Source organism: Mauremys reevesii, linkage group 9, assembly GCF_016161935.1.
Source record: "Mauremys reevesii isolate NIE-2019 linkage group 9, ASM1616193v1, whole genome shotgun sequence".
Lineage (NCBI taxonomy): Eukaryota > Metazoa > Chordata > Testudines > Geoemydidae > Mauremys > Mauremys reevesii.
In genome coordinates this window covers 23,805,109-23,822,177 of record NC_052631.1, presented here as the reverse complement: position 1 = coordinate 23,822,177, position 17,069 = coordinate 23,805,109, and the positions used below count along the sequence as shown (strand labels likewise).

At 41.2% G+C, this 17,069-nt stretch overlaps 1 protein-coding gene across 1 annotated transcript; it reads left to right on the top strand.

Annotated features, from left to right (window-relative positions):
* Window positions 1–973: 973 nt before the first annotated feature.
* Window positions 974–15,039, top strand: LOC120372516 (vomeronasal type-2 receptor 1-like). Its single transcript, XM_039489705.1, has 6 exons — window positions 974–1,083; window positions 7,515–7,806; window positions 8,772–9,641; window positions 11,180–11,404; window positions 12,664–12,787; window positions 13,937–15,039. The coding sequence occupies exons 1-6, from the start codon at window positions 989–991 to the stop codon at window positions 14,932–14,934; spliced, it is 2,604 nt and encodes an 867-aa protein (XP_039345639.1). The 5' UTR covers window positions 974–988; the 3' UTR covers window positions 14,935–15,039.
* Window positions 15,040–17,069: the final 2,030 nt, after the last annotated feature.

The window sequence follows — 17,069 nt, the reverse complement described above, 5'->3', positions numbered from 1 at the left end:
ATAAGAACATAAAAAGAACATTCACTACAGTAAAGCTGAACTAGTTTTTAGGGACAAGGTACCCAGGTGCTGAGGTATCGGTGAATCTGATTGTTGAAGCTCAAATGGGGAGCAGCTGGCTCTCAAATCCTCTGGAGCCTGATCCTTATTCTAATCTTGTCAACATCTATCTTTAAAGAAACACACCCATAATATGTGGGGAGAGGTTCATCCACACCAGCAGGATCTCTGATGAAGGAAGGAAGTAGGTAGGCACCCGCCAGTGCATCCATATTATTACCAGACCTCAACTGCTTGTTTTACTGAGTGTCTAATGCCTGCAGCAGACTCGTCTGTATAAAACATAATAGGATCAGACCTGTCTGTCTCCTTCTGGGATGTGTATTAAAAGTGCTTGATCCTGCACAATTTTCCTACTTACCTCAGTAATAGCTCACCTGAATAAGACTTATGAAGAGATAATTAAAAAACATTCTCCTGATACCTTCCGAAAAGGATCCCTAAGTGTCCTAACTCATTATGGAAACATCAGAGCCAGAATTCTGTCACTTCAGCAGTAGAGAGCACACAAAATAATACAAATAACTTGCTTTCTAGCACTTTATTTGGTTATTAAGGAACAGGGCAAATTTTAGGTACTTTTCAAAATAACAGCATAACCCTCACTCTGTATAGTGCCTTGCAAATGGGCTGTGGCTTGCCAGTTAGGTAGTGAGGACAGCAAGCTATGTCCCCGGGGAATGTTCTTATTCTTTCATAGGCTAGTAGACGTAAATATATGTTCAGGGGCCTCATAAAGGCTTGAATATTTTTTTACATTGATCATTTCCCCAGATTGGCTCCTAATAAAATGGCCAACATGAAGTTGTACTTGCTTCTAGGATTGTTCGCATTCTTTCTGCGTATGCTGGTCATTCAAGGTGCAGAAGGTATATGTAGATTGCTAGGAAAATTTGATTTACATGGCTATGTGGAATCTGAGAACCATATGCTGATAATAGGAGGAATGTTTCCCATTCACTTCAGGACTATACCAGAAAAAGAACCAACTACTTCAAAGCCAGTGTCACCAAAATGTGAAGGGTAAGACATTTCCCCTCCTGTGCAGGTAGCAGCATGGCAGATAAATGAGGTGTGTGTGTGTGTGTGTGTGCCAGTGCAGGTATTTTATTACTGGATAAACATGGTAGAATTTGTAAGATGTGCAAACAGTGGCTTCCACTTACGAGAAGCCAAAGGGTATAGCTGAGTGGCTTGACCAAGGAAGAACTCTTTTAGACTCACCCGGCAGAAATGCTACCTACAGACTAGACACGGCTCCTTTGGGTACAAGAGACAGATACAGCAAGTGCATCCATTTTTATGGAAGATTTTGCTCAATACTGTGAGTAAAGCTGACTCCAGTGTCTAGCCACCAATATGCAGTCAGCAGAATGCCTGTATTAAAACCTGAATTTCTGGCATCATTTTTTTAATTATTCTCAGCAGTTGTGATGTTCAGCATCTGGCTGGAGGGTACTGGGGATGCTCAATAGTGCCTGATCCAGCAAAGCACTTAAATGGGTGCCTAACTTTATGCACACGGCTAATCCCAATGATTTAAATGGGAATATAAATGAGTTTTAAAGTAAGCATCTGCTTAAATGTGGTGCTGGATCAGAGTCTAGGTGCTCAAACACCACTGATGGAATAAGGTAGAATAGATTAGCACCTGGCAGGATTGTGCCCTAGCCAATACACTAGAAAGGTGTAATTTCTTCTGTAATGCCCCATCATTTACAACACAGAGTAAAATCATACCTGTTTTTGTTGTCCAGTAACCATGAAATAGTGTCTACATTGTGGGGATACTAAAATGTCACAGATTTTACTGATACGTCTTTGTGCTGCTCTGGAAAGGCCATTCTCAGCAAAGAGAGAGCATTATGTATGTTTAAGGGGGTTAAGACTCAGTTTAAGCCAGGGTTATTCACTACATCCAGTGAACTGTATGGTAATCTGTACTGTGAAATGCCCAGGGGGACTCTTCTAAGACCACTGCAGCGAGTTTATGAATAAAGGTAATTGCATACCATGTATTAACCATATTTTGAACCAATAAAGTTGATTCTGAAAGGAGACAAAAATGGCACAGAACACTTTGCTATTGCTAGTATCATGCAGGCAGGTGCTGTGTTCCTGAAGTTTCCATTGCTGTCAATGAGGATTGCAGGTGGTCAGCATCCCTTTTCAGGATCAGACCCATATTGCATACTATTTGAATATAGGACAAGGACCTAATCTTCTTCCCACTGACTTCAATGGATGCTGGTTGGAGGCTATATAGACCCTTGTTTCTTGCACAGAACTTCCATTGAAGTCAGCAGGAATTTTGCAGAAAAACTGACAATAGAATATGGGCCATAAAAAAGAAGCCTTGTAGTCTCAAGCCTGAAAAATGCTAATAACACTTTGTTCCACTAATTTTATTGCATTGTCCTTTTAAACAATACACCTCTACCCCGCTATAACGTGACCCGATATAACATGGGTTCACGTATAGCGCGGTAGCAGTGGGGCTCCGGTGGCACTTTAAAGGGTCCGGCCTCTGGCTGCTGCAGGGAGCCCACTGGTGATTTAAAGGGCAGCAGAGCTCCACTGGTGATTTAAAGGGCCTGGGGCTTCCCGCAGCAGCTGGAGCCCAGAGCTCTTTATATCATCGCCGGAGCCCTGCCACCCCTACCCCGATATAATGGGGTTTCTGCTATAATGCAGTAGGGATTTTTGGCTCCCCACGACTGCGTTATAGCGGGGTAGAGGTGTATGTAATTTTTATACTTGTTAAAATTTGCTAGTGAGTAATACCCTGTAAACCTGCCACTATGATTACTTTGTGCAAAATGTTTTCTATTATTCTGTAGTGGTAAATAAAGAATCCTAACTCTGAGAAATGCTGAGTGCCAGCAACTCCCAAAGAATTAATTGTGAGTTACGTGGGTTTAGCATCCCTCAGGATTTTATCCCTAGTAACTATCACAATAAAGTATTTGTTAACACTTCTGGCATTGCTGAGTAGAAAATAGCAGCAGTATTGCTGGAAATAATATCACATTTCTGAATGTATTGTAAAACAATTGTGCACGCATTCCACAGAATGCAAAACAGAGCAGAAATTATGCTTTCTTCTTCTCTATAGTAACTACAACATAGATTGGAATAGCAATAGATCCATTTATGTTTCCTAAGGGATTTCTATTGCTGCTTTTGAGGAAGAGGAAGCATATCATATGGAAATAGGATTGGTATATGAATTGTTGAGATTTTTTTTCCTTCTCAGAAACAAATTGTCCAGCTGCAAGTAAAGCTGGGTGAATAATTCATAGTGTATAGTTTACATGATGAATCTCACCTCTTTTTCAGTGTGAATTGTCTGTGAACAGCCATTTTTCTCAAGTGTATTTATTATTTGAAATTGTTCACCATGAATAAGGTCTATAGATTGCATCTGAGCATTTCATTAACATTTTCATTAGAATTTTGTATCCTGTGCTGGTGAGTCTGGATTGAGCACAGAGGACACGTGTTTGTGTTAGGTTTCTATTCCCTAACTGAATGAATGTAGTACTTTGAACAAAAGTACTGATATAAAAACTCAGGCTTTCAGCATCAGAATTCACTTTCCATTAAGGCGAATTCTCCAGTTTGCATGGGTCTTTGGAAATGTTTCCTCCTGTTTCAATCAACAAGGTTTTGCACAAGTGCTTAATTTGTAACAGTGATAAACGAAGGGGGAGGGGGGAGAAATAGCTCCTTTTTATGGACAGCCAGCCAGCCAGTTAGCTACAAAATCCCTGTTCGTAGCTATTCTTTACTTGCTTTACCTGTAAAAGGTTAAAAAAACCCATAGGTAAAAGAAAGGGAGTGCGCACCTGATCAAAAAGCCAATGGGAGGGCTAGAACTTTTTAAAATTGGGGGAAAAAATGTCCCTTTGTCTGTTGTTGTTCTCCGGAGAGAGGGGACAGGGCTGGAACCAGGGCCGGCTTTATGCCAATTCCATCGATTCCCTGGAATTGGGCCCCGCGCCCAAGGGGGCCCCGCTCCGGGGGTCTTCGGCGGCATTTTGGCAGTGGGAGGTCCGCTCTGGGGGTCTTTGGTGGCATTTCAGCAGTGGGGTGTGTGTGTGTGTGTCCTTCGGTGCCGCAGAAGACCTGGAGCGGACTCCCTGCCACTGAAGTGCCGCCGAAGCCCTGGACCGTCGCCGAGTATTCCAATTGGGCCCCGTGGGTCATAAAGCCGGCCCTGGCTGGAGCTATGCTGTAAAAAGCTTTAAAACCAGGTAAGAAAAAGCATCAAATCATACCTCAACCCTACTTATCTGAAACCCCAATTATGTAATTAATCAGGGTTATTTCTTATAGGCTTGTGGACTCCTCTGTACTAACCCCAGATGCTTTTGTTTTGCTTGTAACCTTTAAGCTGAACCTCAAGAGAGCTATCTTGATACTTAATTTTTGTAATTGGGTTTTTTAAATCTAGCAAAAGCCCAAGTTCCAAATGTATTTTATTTTTTGTTTTTAATAACATTTACCTTTTTTAAGAACAGGATTGGATTTTTGGTGTCCTAAGAGGTTTGTGCACATGTTGTTCAATTAGCTGGTGGCAACAGCTGATTTCCTTTGTTTTTCTTTCTCAGCTTTTCCCCGGGTGGGAGGGGGGCGTGGAAGGGCTTGAGGGTACCCCACAGGAAGGAATTCCCAAGTGCGGCTTCTGGGTTCTCTAAAAAGGGTTTTTTTTTGCACTTGGGTGGTGGCAGCATCAACCCATCCAAGGTCAGAGAGAAGCTATGACCGTGGGAGTTTAATACCAGCCTGGAGTGGCCAGTATTAATATTTAAAATCCTTGTGGGCCCCCACCTTCTGCACTCAAAGTGCCAGAGTGAGGAATCAGCCTTGACAGTAATGAAAGAGGTGCTGGAGCTCAAGCAATTTTTTACATTCATAACTGATGCAGCAAGCCCAGAAGTGCTGGGACTATGAACTGCCAAGCCTAGAGGTGCCCTGGCACAAATTAAGCACTGGTTTGCACTAAAAAATGGTTTGAACCAAAATGCCCAGATCTGAGCATCTCTGAAACATTTGTAGATCTTTATAAATTTTCCAACCAGTCTGGCTTGAGTTTTCAAGGAAAGCTAAAACTAAGCAGATTTCATGTTTCATGATGACAGCTTCTAATCATTCGAATTATAGCCTGGTCAGAAAGGCTGAGAGAAAATTCAAGCAATCTGACTAATCTGCTGAGGGCCTTATCTTTTAAAGTGCGGAGGGCCCTCTACTGTCATTGGAGTCCAACAGAAGTTGAAGGCACTCAGCCGCTGGCAGGATCAGCCCTCATTCTCTGAAAAGGCACTGCATATTTATGACAAGTGAATAAAATTCATGGGCCACAGTCTCTGGTCTGACTGTGCCATGCTTGGCACAAGACTGGGAGATGGGAAGAGATAGAAGGGGTAAGAAGCAAATATATAAAATATTTTCTGACAGTGATTTGTTGTGTTAGTGGAGTTTTGTTTGAGTGTAATTTTATCCTGGGATCGATAGATCTGTCCTTCTTTCTTGGAAATACAAATCCCATCACCAGTGGGCCCCTCAGGATTGTTGTCCAGTCATGGGCACATCTTGGCCATGTCAGCTGAACGTGTCACAAATGACAGGTCTGCTGCTGCTACTGCTTCCTGAAGTCCAATAAAAGCAGCAGGGGTTGGAATGCTTCTGCTAGATTTTCTTGGTGACATCCTGGCTTCTTTTTCTGTTTCCCAGGAAGCACCAACATCTAGTGCAGGTTTTAACCCAGAGTGGTAGTTCCAGGCACAGTTTGGACCGTGACTCCATTAGAATGGATTGCATGGATGTCATTGTGGCAACTGGTGCTCCACCTAGAACAGATAAAGGCTTAAAGAGAGGAAAGACTTGAAGCCTAGGCAAACACTCCTAGGTTTGAATTCATGTGACTTTCCCAGAACATTTCCAGGGGATTGGTGTACATGGTTTCATAATCTCTGAGTTTCTTATTGAATCTAAGACAAAACTCAGAGGGAAAGGGCAGGTTTAGTTAATTAATTAGTTGTAATATTGGAGGAGTATATTGGCTCATATTGAAACCTCAGTGATGAAACATTGCAGCGTCTCTATTTTGGTTCCGCTTTCCATAGGCAGGACTTTTACAAATTATTATCATTATTAAATCTTCTAGAGTGTTTGTCTATGTAGTACCTGGATACCATTGCGCCAATACATAAGCACATCAGCTTTCTCCAGAACAGGAACAAAACTTTCCTTTACTGCCTACAGATCAAAGCCACTTTAGAAGAGTCACATTGAAGTGGATTATTTGGTGGCTTATTACCTCCAAGCTCATCAGTGAGTCAGTATTTTCCTTATGAGCAGTTTGTAGCACATGCAGTCTGTTAGTGTAGAGAGAGTAGAAGTTGGTTTTAAATCTCAGAATCACATGTTATATAGAAATCAGACAAGTACAATTGTTTCTAATTATGGTGATCTTTCCCCCTTAAACTATTTATTAAAATATTTACAAAGTAAGAAAAGTACTTTTGACTCTCATGCAACCAACAGCAGTGATTGCTTCTTTTTGTTTTGGTGTCTTGAAAGACTCATAAGGTGCAGTATGAAACAATGAAAGCATTTTCCCTCTGGGTTTGCCCAAATGATGGCAAAGCAGAACAGTAGGGCTTCGAGTGGAGCATGGATTTACACTCAGTTCTGAATAAATCATAATTTCAAAGGCTGAAAGTAAGACAAAGACAAAATTAATAATTTATAAGTTTGCACGGAGCTCACGCTAAGCTACTGAGGAGATGTAGGTAAAGGCACATGTCCATGGGAGATAGCTGTGAAGAAGAAAGGCAATGTCAACTCTGCTTCTGTTTACATTGTGACCTCCTATGTTTCTCTACTTGAAAGAAATCATCTACTGGGATTCTTGGGAGGAACTCCACTGCTGGTCTGATGCTAATGACAGGCTTTTGTCGAGGTGTACTTAATATAAGATGAGGTGGGGGAGAACAAAGTGTCACTGGAAAATGACTTATCAAAAAAGAAAAATGTGGCTGATTCTCAGCCAGTTTGGCTCTGAGGCTGATGGAGTGACTACAAAATAAGGACCTGATCCTGTAGTCATTACTCAGGTGAATGGTCAGTGATTGCAATAGGATAACGAAGACAATGAGACTATTCATGAGTAAGGGCTGCAGGATTAGACCCTTCATGATAATTCACTTACTATTCATTTTGGAGCTGATCCTGGGAGGTGCTGAGTGCCTTCTTGGAAGTTTCTGAACATTCTCCAATTAGATCAACTTTTACAGGATCAGATTTCAACAAACCCCATTAATTTTCAGTGAAAACCATGCACTCACAAAACATGTTGCTTCGCTTTTAGGAATGACACAGGAAGTGCGTTCCATGTGAAGTGCTTTTGGCAAATGTAGTCAGCACTGACAAATACTTTATCTGTGCAGGTTTAACTTCCGAGGTTTCCGTTGGGCCAGAGCTATGATACATGCCATCCAAGAGGTTAACAATAGGCTAGATATTCTACCAAATATAACACTGGGTTATCACATCTATGATACCTGCTTTACAACATCCAAAACTGTTGAAGGGACTTTGGCATACTTGACTGGACAGAATGAAACAATGCCCAACTTCAGATGCAGTGCTGGTGCACCTCTTGTAGCAATCATTGGAGCTGGTGGATCAACATTGACTATTGCTTCTTCAAGAATCGTAGGGCTCTATTATTTCCCTGAGGTAACTGAAGGTTGTATTTGTTTAAAATCTAAATATAATGAGCAATATTTGAGAGACAAAGTGGGTGAAGAAATATCTGATATTCAACAGCTTCTGATGAATTAGACAAGCTTTCGAGCTACACAGAGCTCTTTTTCAGGTCTGGGAAAGGTGCTCAGAGTGTCACAGTTAAACACAAGGTGGAATTTCCCAGACCTGAAGAAGAGCTCTGTGTAAACTCAAAAGCTTGTCTCTTCACCAACTGAAGTTGGTCCAACAGAGACGTTATTACCTCATCCAACTTGTCTCTCTGAGTTAAGACACCATTCAAGGTGAAGTGGCCAGTCAACACCTTGAATGGTCTTCACTTTGAATGGTCTAACACATATTGTAAGAACTTTCCACCATTTTACTGGCTACACAACAGGCTTAATTGGCCACTGGAGGACCACTGTTGTGTAGAAGAATCCTTGGCTGGCTCAAAGCCACCCAGTAGCTCATACACTGTTTCCTTCCCAGCAGACAGTGCAGGGACCATGGCTGGGCAAAGAGTGGTGTGACCAAGGCTTCTCTGAGTGCTGGTGATCCCTGGCTCCTGATAATTACATTGTCCTTGCTAGGCTTCAGAGTGCACACCCAGTTGACTTGGAGCATTCACACTTCTCTCAGCACTATTGTTTCAAGCTGTCTGTATTGCACTGGTTTACACTTGGTTTACCTTTTGAAATCTTTCACCATAACCATAAAAGCTTGTTATTTAGTTTTATTTGAAATGAAAATTTAGGTTCTGGAATACACATACACAGCAACATAAAAATAATCTCTAATGATGCAGCAGTTTGAGGCTGCATAGTCACATTATACACTGGGCCCTGGCTTTAGTGAACGTTGCCCTATAAATACCAAAGATAGCTAAATAGAAGAAAATGAAAAACAAAGCAACAACTGAGCCAGTAATCCCTGCCTCAATACTTTTTTTTTTGTAGGTTGGTTATGCCTCTTCCTGCTCGGTTCTTTCAGACAAATACCAATTCCCTTCCTTTCTTCGCACTATACCGAATGATAACCATCAATCACTGGCTATGGCAGAACTTGTTCGACATTTTGGTTGGGTATGGATAGGAACAATAGCAGCAGATGATGACTATGGAAAATACGGAATCAAGTATTTTAAACAACATGTAGAGAAAGCTGGAATCTGCATTGCCTTTTCTGAGACCATTCCAAAAATATTTTCCAGGGAAAAAATACTAGCAGTTGTGGAAACTATAAAAGAATCCACAGCAAATATCATTGTAGTGTATTCCTCTGATATTGATCTCAGTCCCTTAATGGAAGAAATTGCACACAGTAATATTACTGGCAAAACCTGGATTGCAAGTGAGGCCTGGATTACATCAGCACTAATTGCTAAACCTGAATATTTTTCATTCCTTGGTGGGACCATTGGTTTTGGAGTACGGAGAGGTGACATACCAGGATTAAAAGACTTTCTGCTTGATGTGCATCCAGATAATGATGCTAGTGATGACTTGACTATTGAGTTCTGGCAGACTGCTTTCAATTGCACTTGGCCTAACAGCAGGGTGCCTTATAATACAGATTTTAGAATAAATGTAACAGGTCGAGAGAGTGGAGTACATCCTGTTTCTGATCAGCTCTGTACTGGAAAGGAGAAACTGGAGGACATAAAAAATACCTACCTGGATGTTTCAGAGCTCAGAATAACATACAATGTCTATAAAGCTGTGTTCACTGTGGCCCATGCCCTTAACAATTTAGACACCTGTGTAGAAGGAAGTGGACCATTTCAAAAAAAATCCTGTGCAATTATATATGATTTTGAGCCCTGGCAGGTAAGCATTGCTTTTCCCTATCATAATTTTACATAATGAATTAAATTGCATTTAAGCTTTATACAGAGTAAACTCATAAATTGTTCGCCCTCTATAACATTGATAGGGCATAGCTGTTTGCTCCCTCACCCCAGGTATTAATACATACTCTGGGTTAATTAATAAGTAAAAAGTGATTTTATTAAATACAAAAAGTAGGATTTAAGTGTTTCCAAGTAATAACAGACGGAACAAAGTGAATTACCCAGCAAAATAAAATAAAACACGCAAGTCTCAATCTAATGCAGTAAGAAATTGATTACAGATGAAATCTCACCCTCAGAGATGTTCCAGTAAGCTTCTTTTACAGACTAGCCTCCTTCTAGCCTGGGTCCAGCAATCACTCACACCCCTGCGGTTACTGTCCTTTGTTCCAGTTTCTTTCAGGTATCCTTTGGGGGCGAAGAGGCTATCTCTTGAGCCAGCTGAAGACAAAATGGAGGGATCTCCCAGGGGCTTACATAGACTTTCTCTTGTGGGTGGAGACTCCCTCCTCTCTCCTATGCAGAATCCAGCTCCAAGATGGAGTTTTGGAGTCACATGGGCAAGTCACATGTCCATGCATGACGGTGTCCTTACAAGTGGCAGCCATTGTTTACATGCTACCTTCAATGTCCCCAGATAGACTTCTTATTTGGATTGGAGTCTTCCAAGGTTCCTATATCTGTTAAGTGTTTCTTGATTGGGCACTTAACTTGCAAATTCCTTTTTTAAGAAGCTGACCAAATGCCTTACTTAAAATCAAACAAGTACACAGCCAATATTCATAACTTCGAATACAAAAATGATACATGCATGCAAATAGGATGAATATATTCAGTAGATCATAACCTTTGCATGGCATATGTAGCATAAAACATATTCCAGTTATATCCTATATACATTCATAAGCATATTTCCATAAAGCATTATGGGTGCAATGTCACAACATGTTCATGTTAAGAGGGAATGAAGCAGATCTTTAGCTATGTAAATTTGTCACAGGCCCATTTAAATTAATGGGTTTAGGATAATTTACAGTAGATGAGGATCTGCCCCAATATATGTCAGAGGAACCTGAGGCCATTATTTTACACAGAGAGTGGTGAATGCTGTAGGTGAAATGAACTTCCATCTGAAGTGGTAAAATCAAGTAGTATTAATGGACCTGAGCAGAATTACACAGAGGTTTTACTACATAGAATTTAATGAGTTAAAAGGAATATTACTCAGTTTGGTAGCGTAATAAGCAGTAAGCAGCCCATCCTTTTGGGGACACGGAAGGGGATTTTTCATCAGTCATGCTTTTCTTCCCATGGGAGGGATTACTTGACCACTTATCTGGCACAAGATTATATGTACATATATTTTAAAACTTATCTTACTTTAAGTTTTTAAAATCTTTGAGGCAATTCTAGACATGACAGATCCATGTCCTACTTCAGATCCTTCTCAGCTATGTAACTAGTGTACATAACTCTGTAAATTAAATTGACAGTCGCTTTCCCCCTGTTTTATAGTTAATGTACTATCTGAAGAATGTTAAATTTACAACCTTTGACAATGAGCTAGTAAAGATAGATGAGAATGGAGATGTGTCTGCGTCATATGACATTATAAACTGGCAGTTGAATGAGACTGGAGAAATCTCCTTTGTGAAGATTGGAATCTATAATGATACAAATGATGGGCACGAGATGAAGATATATAATAACTCCATATTCTGGAACACTCCAACATTAAACGTTAGTACTCTTTGCTTCTTTGCTTCTTAATGTTTTCTGTGACTACTGAGGGTACGTTTACACTTACCTTCCCGGTCGACGCGGTGAGTTCGACTTCTCGGAGTTCGAACTATTGCGTCTGATCTAGACTCCAGTACTCCACCACTGCAAACGGCGGTGGTGGAGTCGACGGGGGAGCCGCAGAGTTCGACCCCGCCGCGTCTGGACGGGTGAGTAGTTCGAATTAGGGTACTTCGAATTCAGCTACGCTATTCCCGTAGCTGAATTTGCGTACCCTAATTCGAACCCCCTTTTTAGTGTAGACCAGGCCTGAGACTGGTGTTATGCAAATTATTTTTTTTTACTGTTACTTTGCCTGCTGTTATCCCACCTCCTAGTCATTTCCCTACCTCTATTTGTCTGTTTATTTAATTGCTGTGTATAGTCAAAATACTAGATTGTAAAATCTCTGGGGCAGGGATTGTAATTTGTGTTGTGTGCACAGCGAATGGGTACAAATGGGGCTCTTATCCCTAATTATGGTCAGTAGGCACTGCTGCAATAGAAATAAATAATAATAATGATGATTAATAAAAGACAGTGCAGACTAGCCTGTGATTACTTGGTGTTGGCCATATCTTGAAGTCCTTACTCACTGACTTAATGGGACTGTTGCCTGAGTAAGGATTGCAGGTTTTGGCCCCTTAGAAAGGTTTTTTGAACATTTTTCAATGTGTTTGAAGTCACATATTTAATACACCAATATATCTGTTCAAATACATGCATTATATCTTTGTTTAGAAACCAACCTTATCTAGAAACCAGACAGACTGGCTGTGTACAGAGCTCTAGAGCTTTTTGTATAAAATATTATTTTCATTTAAAATACAACCTGTTTCTTCTTTATAAAAATGTATTCTTTTACTCTTTGGGTGACGTTTGCTTCCTCTCCCAGTAATGGACAACTATTTTTTTTTTGCATTTTTAATGTTCCAGCAGCACATTAATTATTTAATACACACTGCTGTAGTTTAGTCTGGCCAGCACATCTGGTGGAAAAATAACAAATAATACATTTAATCTGGAGCACAAAGCCGAGCTCTTAAGTTTTAGGGGTGGAAAAAAGGTGACAAGGTTCCAGTGTAGACTGTAATAAATGAACTTTTTGAGGAGCCCAGGCTTCCACTTTGGGAATGATCCATTTTTAGCTACATATTTATATACCTAATGCATTTCTCTGTAGAAGAAATAGATTTGACATTGTATTCTGTTCCTTTTAGCCTCCGCGTTCTGTGTGTACTGAAAATTGCCAACCTGGTACTAGAAAGGGGATCCGACATGGGGTGCCTGCATGCTGTTTTGTCTGTATTCCATGTGCAGATGGAGAGATAAGTAATGAAACAGGTACAGCACAAAAGCCTCATGTAAGAATAAATAGGTATAGACATATCACAGATTTCATCCAGATAATATAATAGTAAAGGCCTGAATCATTCAGATCTATATGAGATAAAATTAGAATGACCAGAGTTCTTTCAGATACAGTAGAATTTTTGTAACAGGCAAACTCAGGACTTCATAAAATCTCCCTCTGTCTATGGTATTTTTAGAATACCCATTCACCATTGTATTGAGGTACTTATACCTAAACACTCCAATTCAGTATGAAAATATTTCTGAAAACTCAAAATTTTCCACAAAACTAAAATTCAGTTTCCCAGCCAGCTCTATTTTAAATACCAGCTGTTAATTAATAGATTATAGAGCCAGAAGTGACCATTTTGATCAGCTAGTCTGATCTCCTAGGCCATAGGACTTCTGAATTAATTCCTGGTTGAACTAGAGTAATCTTTTAGGAAAACATCCAGTCTGATTTAAAAACTGCCAGTGATGGAGAATCTACCACAACCCTTGGTAAGTTGTTCCAATGGTTAATTATCTTCACTGTTAAAAATTTGCACCCTATTTTGAGTCTGAATTTTTTTAGCTTCAACTTCTAGCCATCGGATCTCGTTATATCTTTGTCTGAAGAGCCCTCAGTTACCAAATTTCTGATCCCCATGTAGGTACTTAGAGTGTAATCAAGTCACCCTTAACCTTCTGGTAGCTAAAGATATTGAGCTTCTTGAGTCTTTCACTGTAAAGTATGTTTACCAATAATTTTATCAGTCTCATGGAACTTCTCTGAATCCTCTACAATCCTTCAACTATTAGGAACGTGTCAACATGAAGAATGCTATTTAAATGACATAGCATGCATTATACCAGCTATTTTCAATTAATGAAATGCATTGGCTAAATTTTATCCCCAGCAGCTATCTCAGTTAAGTGGGGTGAGATTCCATTAGCAGGCGGAATCCATCTGCCCAAACTTCTTAGTGGTTAAGTTCTGTGCTTCACCGGACTGGAAAAAGCTTTATTTTGTATCCTCCCTCCACCCCCCCCGGAAAAGACACATCTGTAGCAAACTTGGTAATGAGAGTCTTTTTCAAACAGATCCATTTAACAGTCCATGCCTAAATCAATTAAAAAAATCTTTTATGTATTTAACAGATGCAAGAGAATGCTTTCCATGTCCTGATGATTACTGGTCCAATACACTCAAGAATGAATGTGTGCTAAAGGAGGTGGAGTTTCTGGCTTATGATGAAACTTTAGGGACCACACTGGTAGCTCTCTCTCTATTTGGAGCTTGTATTGTCCTTTCTGTGACCATTGTTTATAGGATGCACAGGGACACTGCTCTTGTGAAAGCCAATGGCCGAGGGTTGAGCTTTCTCATTCAGCTATCTCTTGTCATTACTTTGTTAACTTCCTTCTTCTTTGTTGGTAAACCAGAAGAATGGTCGTGTCAGATCCGCCAAGTGACTCTTGCCCTGGGGTTTTCTCTTTGCTTGTCCTGTATACTGGGAAAAACGATTGCACTCCTGTTAACATATAGAGGTAGCAAGTTGAAGGCTGCAGAGAAGCATGACCATATATCCATGCAATCTCTTCATCAAAAACTTCTTGTGCTAATCTCTATGATAATTGAGGTGTGTATTTGCACAGCCTATCTCACATGTATACCTCCATATGTGTACAAAAATATGGAATTCCAAAATGTAAAGATAATTCTTGAGTGTAATGAAGGCTCCATAGAATTTTTATGTACTATATTTGGGTTTGATGTATTTCTTGCTGTATTATGCTTCATCACTGCCTTCATAGCTTGCAAGTTACCAGATAATTTCAATGAAGCTAAATTCATCACTTTTGGAATGCTGGTATTCTTCATAGTCTGGATTTCTTTTGTTCCAGCCTACTTAAGCACAAGAGGGAAATTCAAAGTAGTTGTTGAGATATTTGCAATTTTGGCCTCAAGCTTTGGTTTGCTTGGTTGCATATTTCTGCCAAAATGTTACATTATTTTATTGAAGCCAGAAAGGAATACAGAGGAAATAATCTCGGGCAAAGCCACCACTAATGACAAGAGTGCTCCATCCACCTCAGCCTCATGCACCAGTGAGGTTACAAACAGTACCCTCTCCACAATGGTACTTGATGAGTAGTAGTAGGTTTTTTTAGTCCTTGCTCTTCAGCATTTACTGTGATGATGTGCTTTATCTTCCTCAGTACTGACAGACAACTCCAGTGGATTCTCATGTATCATCAGATTGCCATTATTTCCAGTGGAAGTTATGGGTTCTGGTTCTCGATGACACAACCAAATTCACACCATATTACATGTGCTGAGAAAATAATGCAGGTCATCACTGGGGAGCTTTTATGGTTGTATTTTTGCTTTTCTGATAAATAAATAGGGGTGTGTGCGGGGTGAGAGATGGAATGAGAGAAGCATATGTTCTTGGGGGATATTAAATGCTTGTCTTTAGGGCTGTGTGAAACCTACTCGCTCTGACTATGTGTTTCAGCAAACGTTACCTTTAGGTATGCTTGCCAACTTTCTAATTGCAAAAAGCCGAACACTATGGCCCCGCCCCTTCTCCGAGGCCCCACAACTGCTCACTCCACCCCACCTCCCTCTGTGGCTTGCTTTCCCCCATCCTCGCTCACTCACTCACTCACTCATTTTCACTGGGTTGGGGCAGGGGGTTGGGGTGTAGGGGGGGTGAGGGCTCTGGCTGGGGGTGAGGCTCTGGGGTAGTGCTGGGAATGAGGGGTTTGGGGTGCAGGAGGGGGCTCAGGGCTGGGGCAGGGAGTTGGGATGTGGGAGGAGGTTCGGGGTGCAGGCTCCAGGTGGCACTTACCTCAGCTGGCTCCCAGGAAGCGGCAACATGTCTCTCCAGCTCCATGCACTGCCCCCGCCCACAGGTGCCACTCCTGTAGCTCCCATTGGCCGCGGTTCCTGACCAATGGGAACTGTGGAGCCAGCACTCGGGGTGGGGGCGGTGCGCAGAGCCCCCATGGTCACCCTTATGCCTAGGAGCTGGAGCGACATGCCAGCTGCTTCCTGGGAGCCACACAGAGCTGGGTAGAGAGCCTGTCAGCCCTGCACCAACTGGACTTTTAATGGCCTGGTCACCAGAGCTGCCAGCATCTCTTTTTGACCAGGTTTTCTGGCTGAAAACGGGACACCCGGCAATCCTACCTATAGGTTTGGTTTACACAGGTTTGGGACAATCAAAATTGATATTAAATTTTGGCTTCATTTAAAAAATATACCAAAGGGTCAGATAAATCTGTGCAAACATGCTGAGCTTTATCAGTTCAATTTAGAAACTAACAAAACTCACTTGGATTCCCCTACCAAAGTTCCTTCCCTTCCCCTAACAGGCTCCTCCCTCTTCTTTATTTGTCTTCCAGCATCAGAAGCCCAGTGGCCTTCTGTTCCTCTGATGTATTCAAGGGATTTGCAGTTATCCCTAATCTGGCTTTTTCCAGCCGTGTAGAGTTTGTTTTCCATCTAATTTAATTTTTGGGACAGGAAAAGAGATGTAAACTGATAGGACGATTCCCTCCACACAACTTTGTGTTTCCCAGCGGATCTGTCTCAGCTGCCAGAGAATGAAAGGGCTACTAGCAGCAGCAGTTTGTAATTGTGATATGAGATTGCTTTACAATAACTACAGAAAATAAATTTTAAGTTAAACAATTAAGCATATCAGTTAAAATGGAATTATACAAGTTTGACTATCTGCATAAAATGTAGACTTGTCGTATTTTATAATAAATATAATCTATAGTTACGTATTGCTCTTTGTGGTTTGTACATTTTTTGTAGAAGCTTGAAGATAATATTTCTTTTATAGTTGATTTTAGTCCTCCTAGTTACTTGGATAAATATTGAACTTTGCTGCATTTCTAATGGAGCATAAACCTCAACACTTACACTGTTTTTAAACTTCTCCATCGACATATATTTCCAGTTCTGGGTTTAGCACTTGTTAAAACAGCAGGGAAATTGCTTGCAGTGTTTTCTAGCGTGTCATATCAAAATGTCAACTAGTGTATATATTTTTAATTTTTTCAGCCAGGGGCGGCTCCAGGCACCAGCACGCCAAGCGTGTGCCTGGGGTGGCAAGCCGCGGGGGGCGCTCTGCCGGTCGGCTTCGGCGGACCTCCCACAGGCGTGCCGCTGAATCTACGGGACCGGGGACCTCCCGCAGGCAAGCCGAAGAAGGCAGCCTGCCTGCTGGGCTTGAGGCAGCAAAATACCTAGAGCTGCCCCTGTTTTCAGCAATAA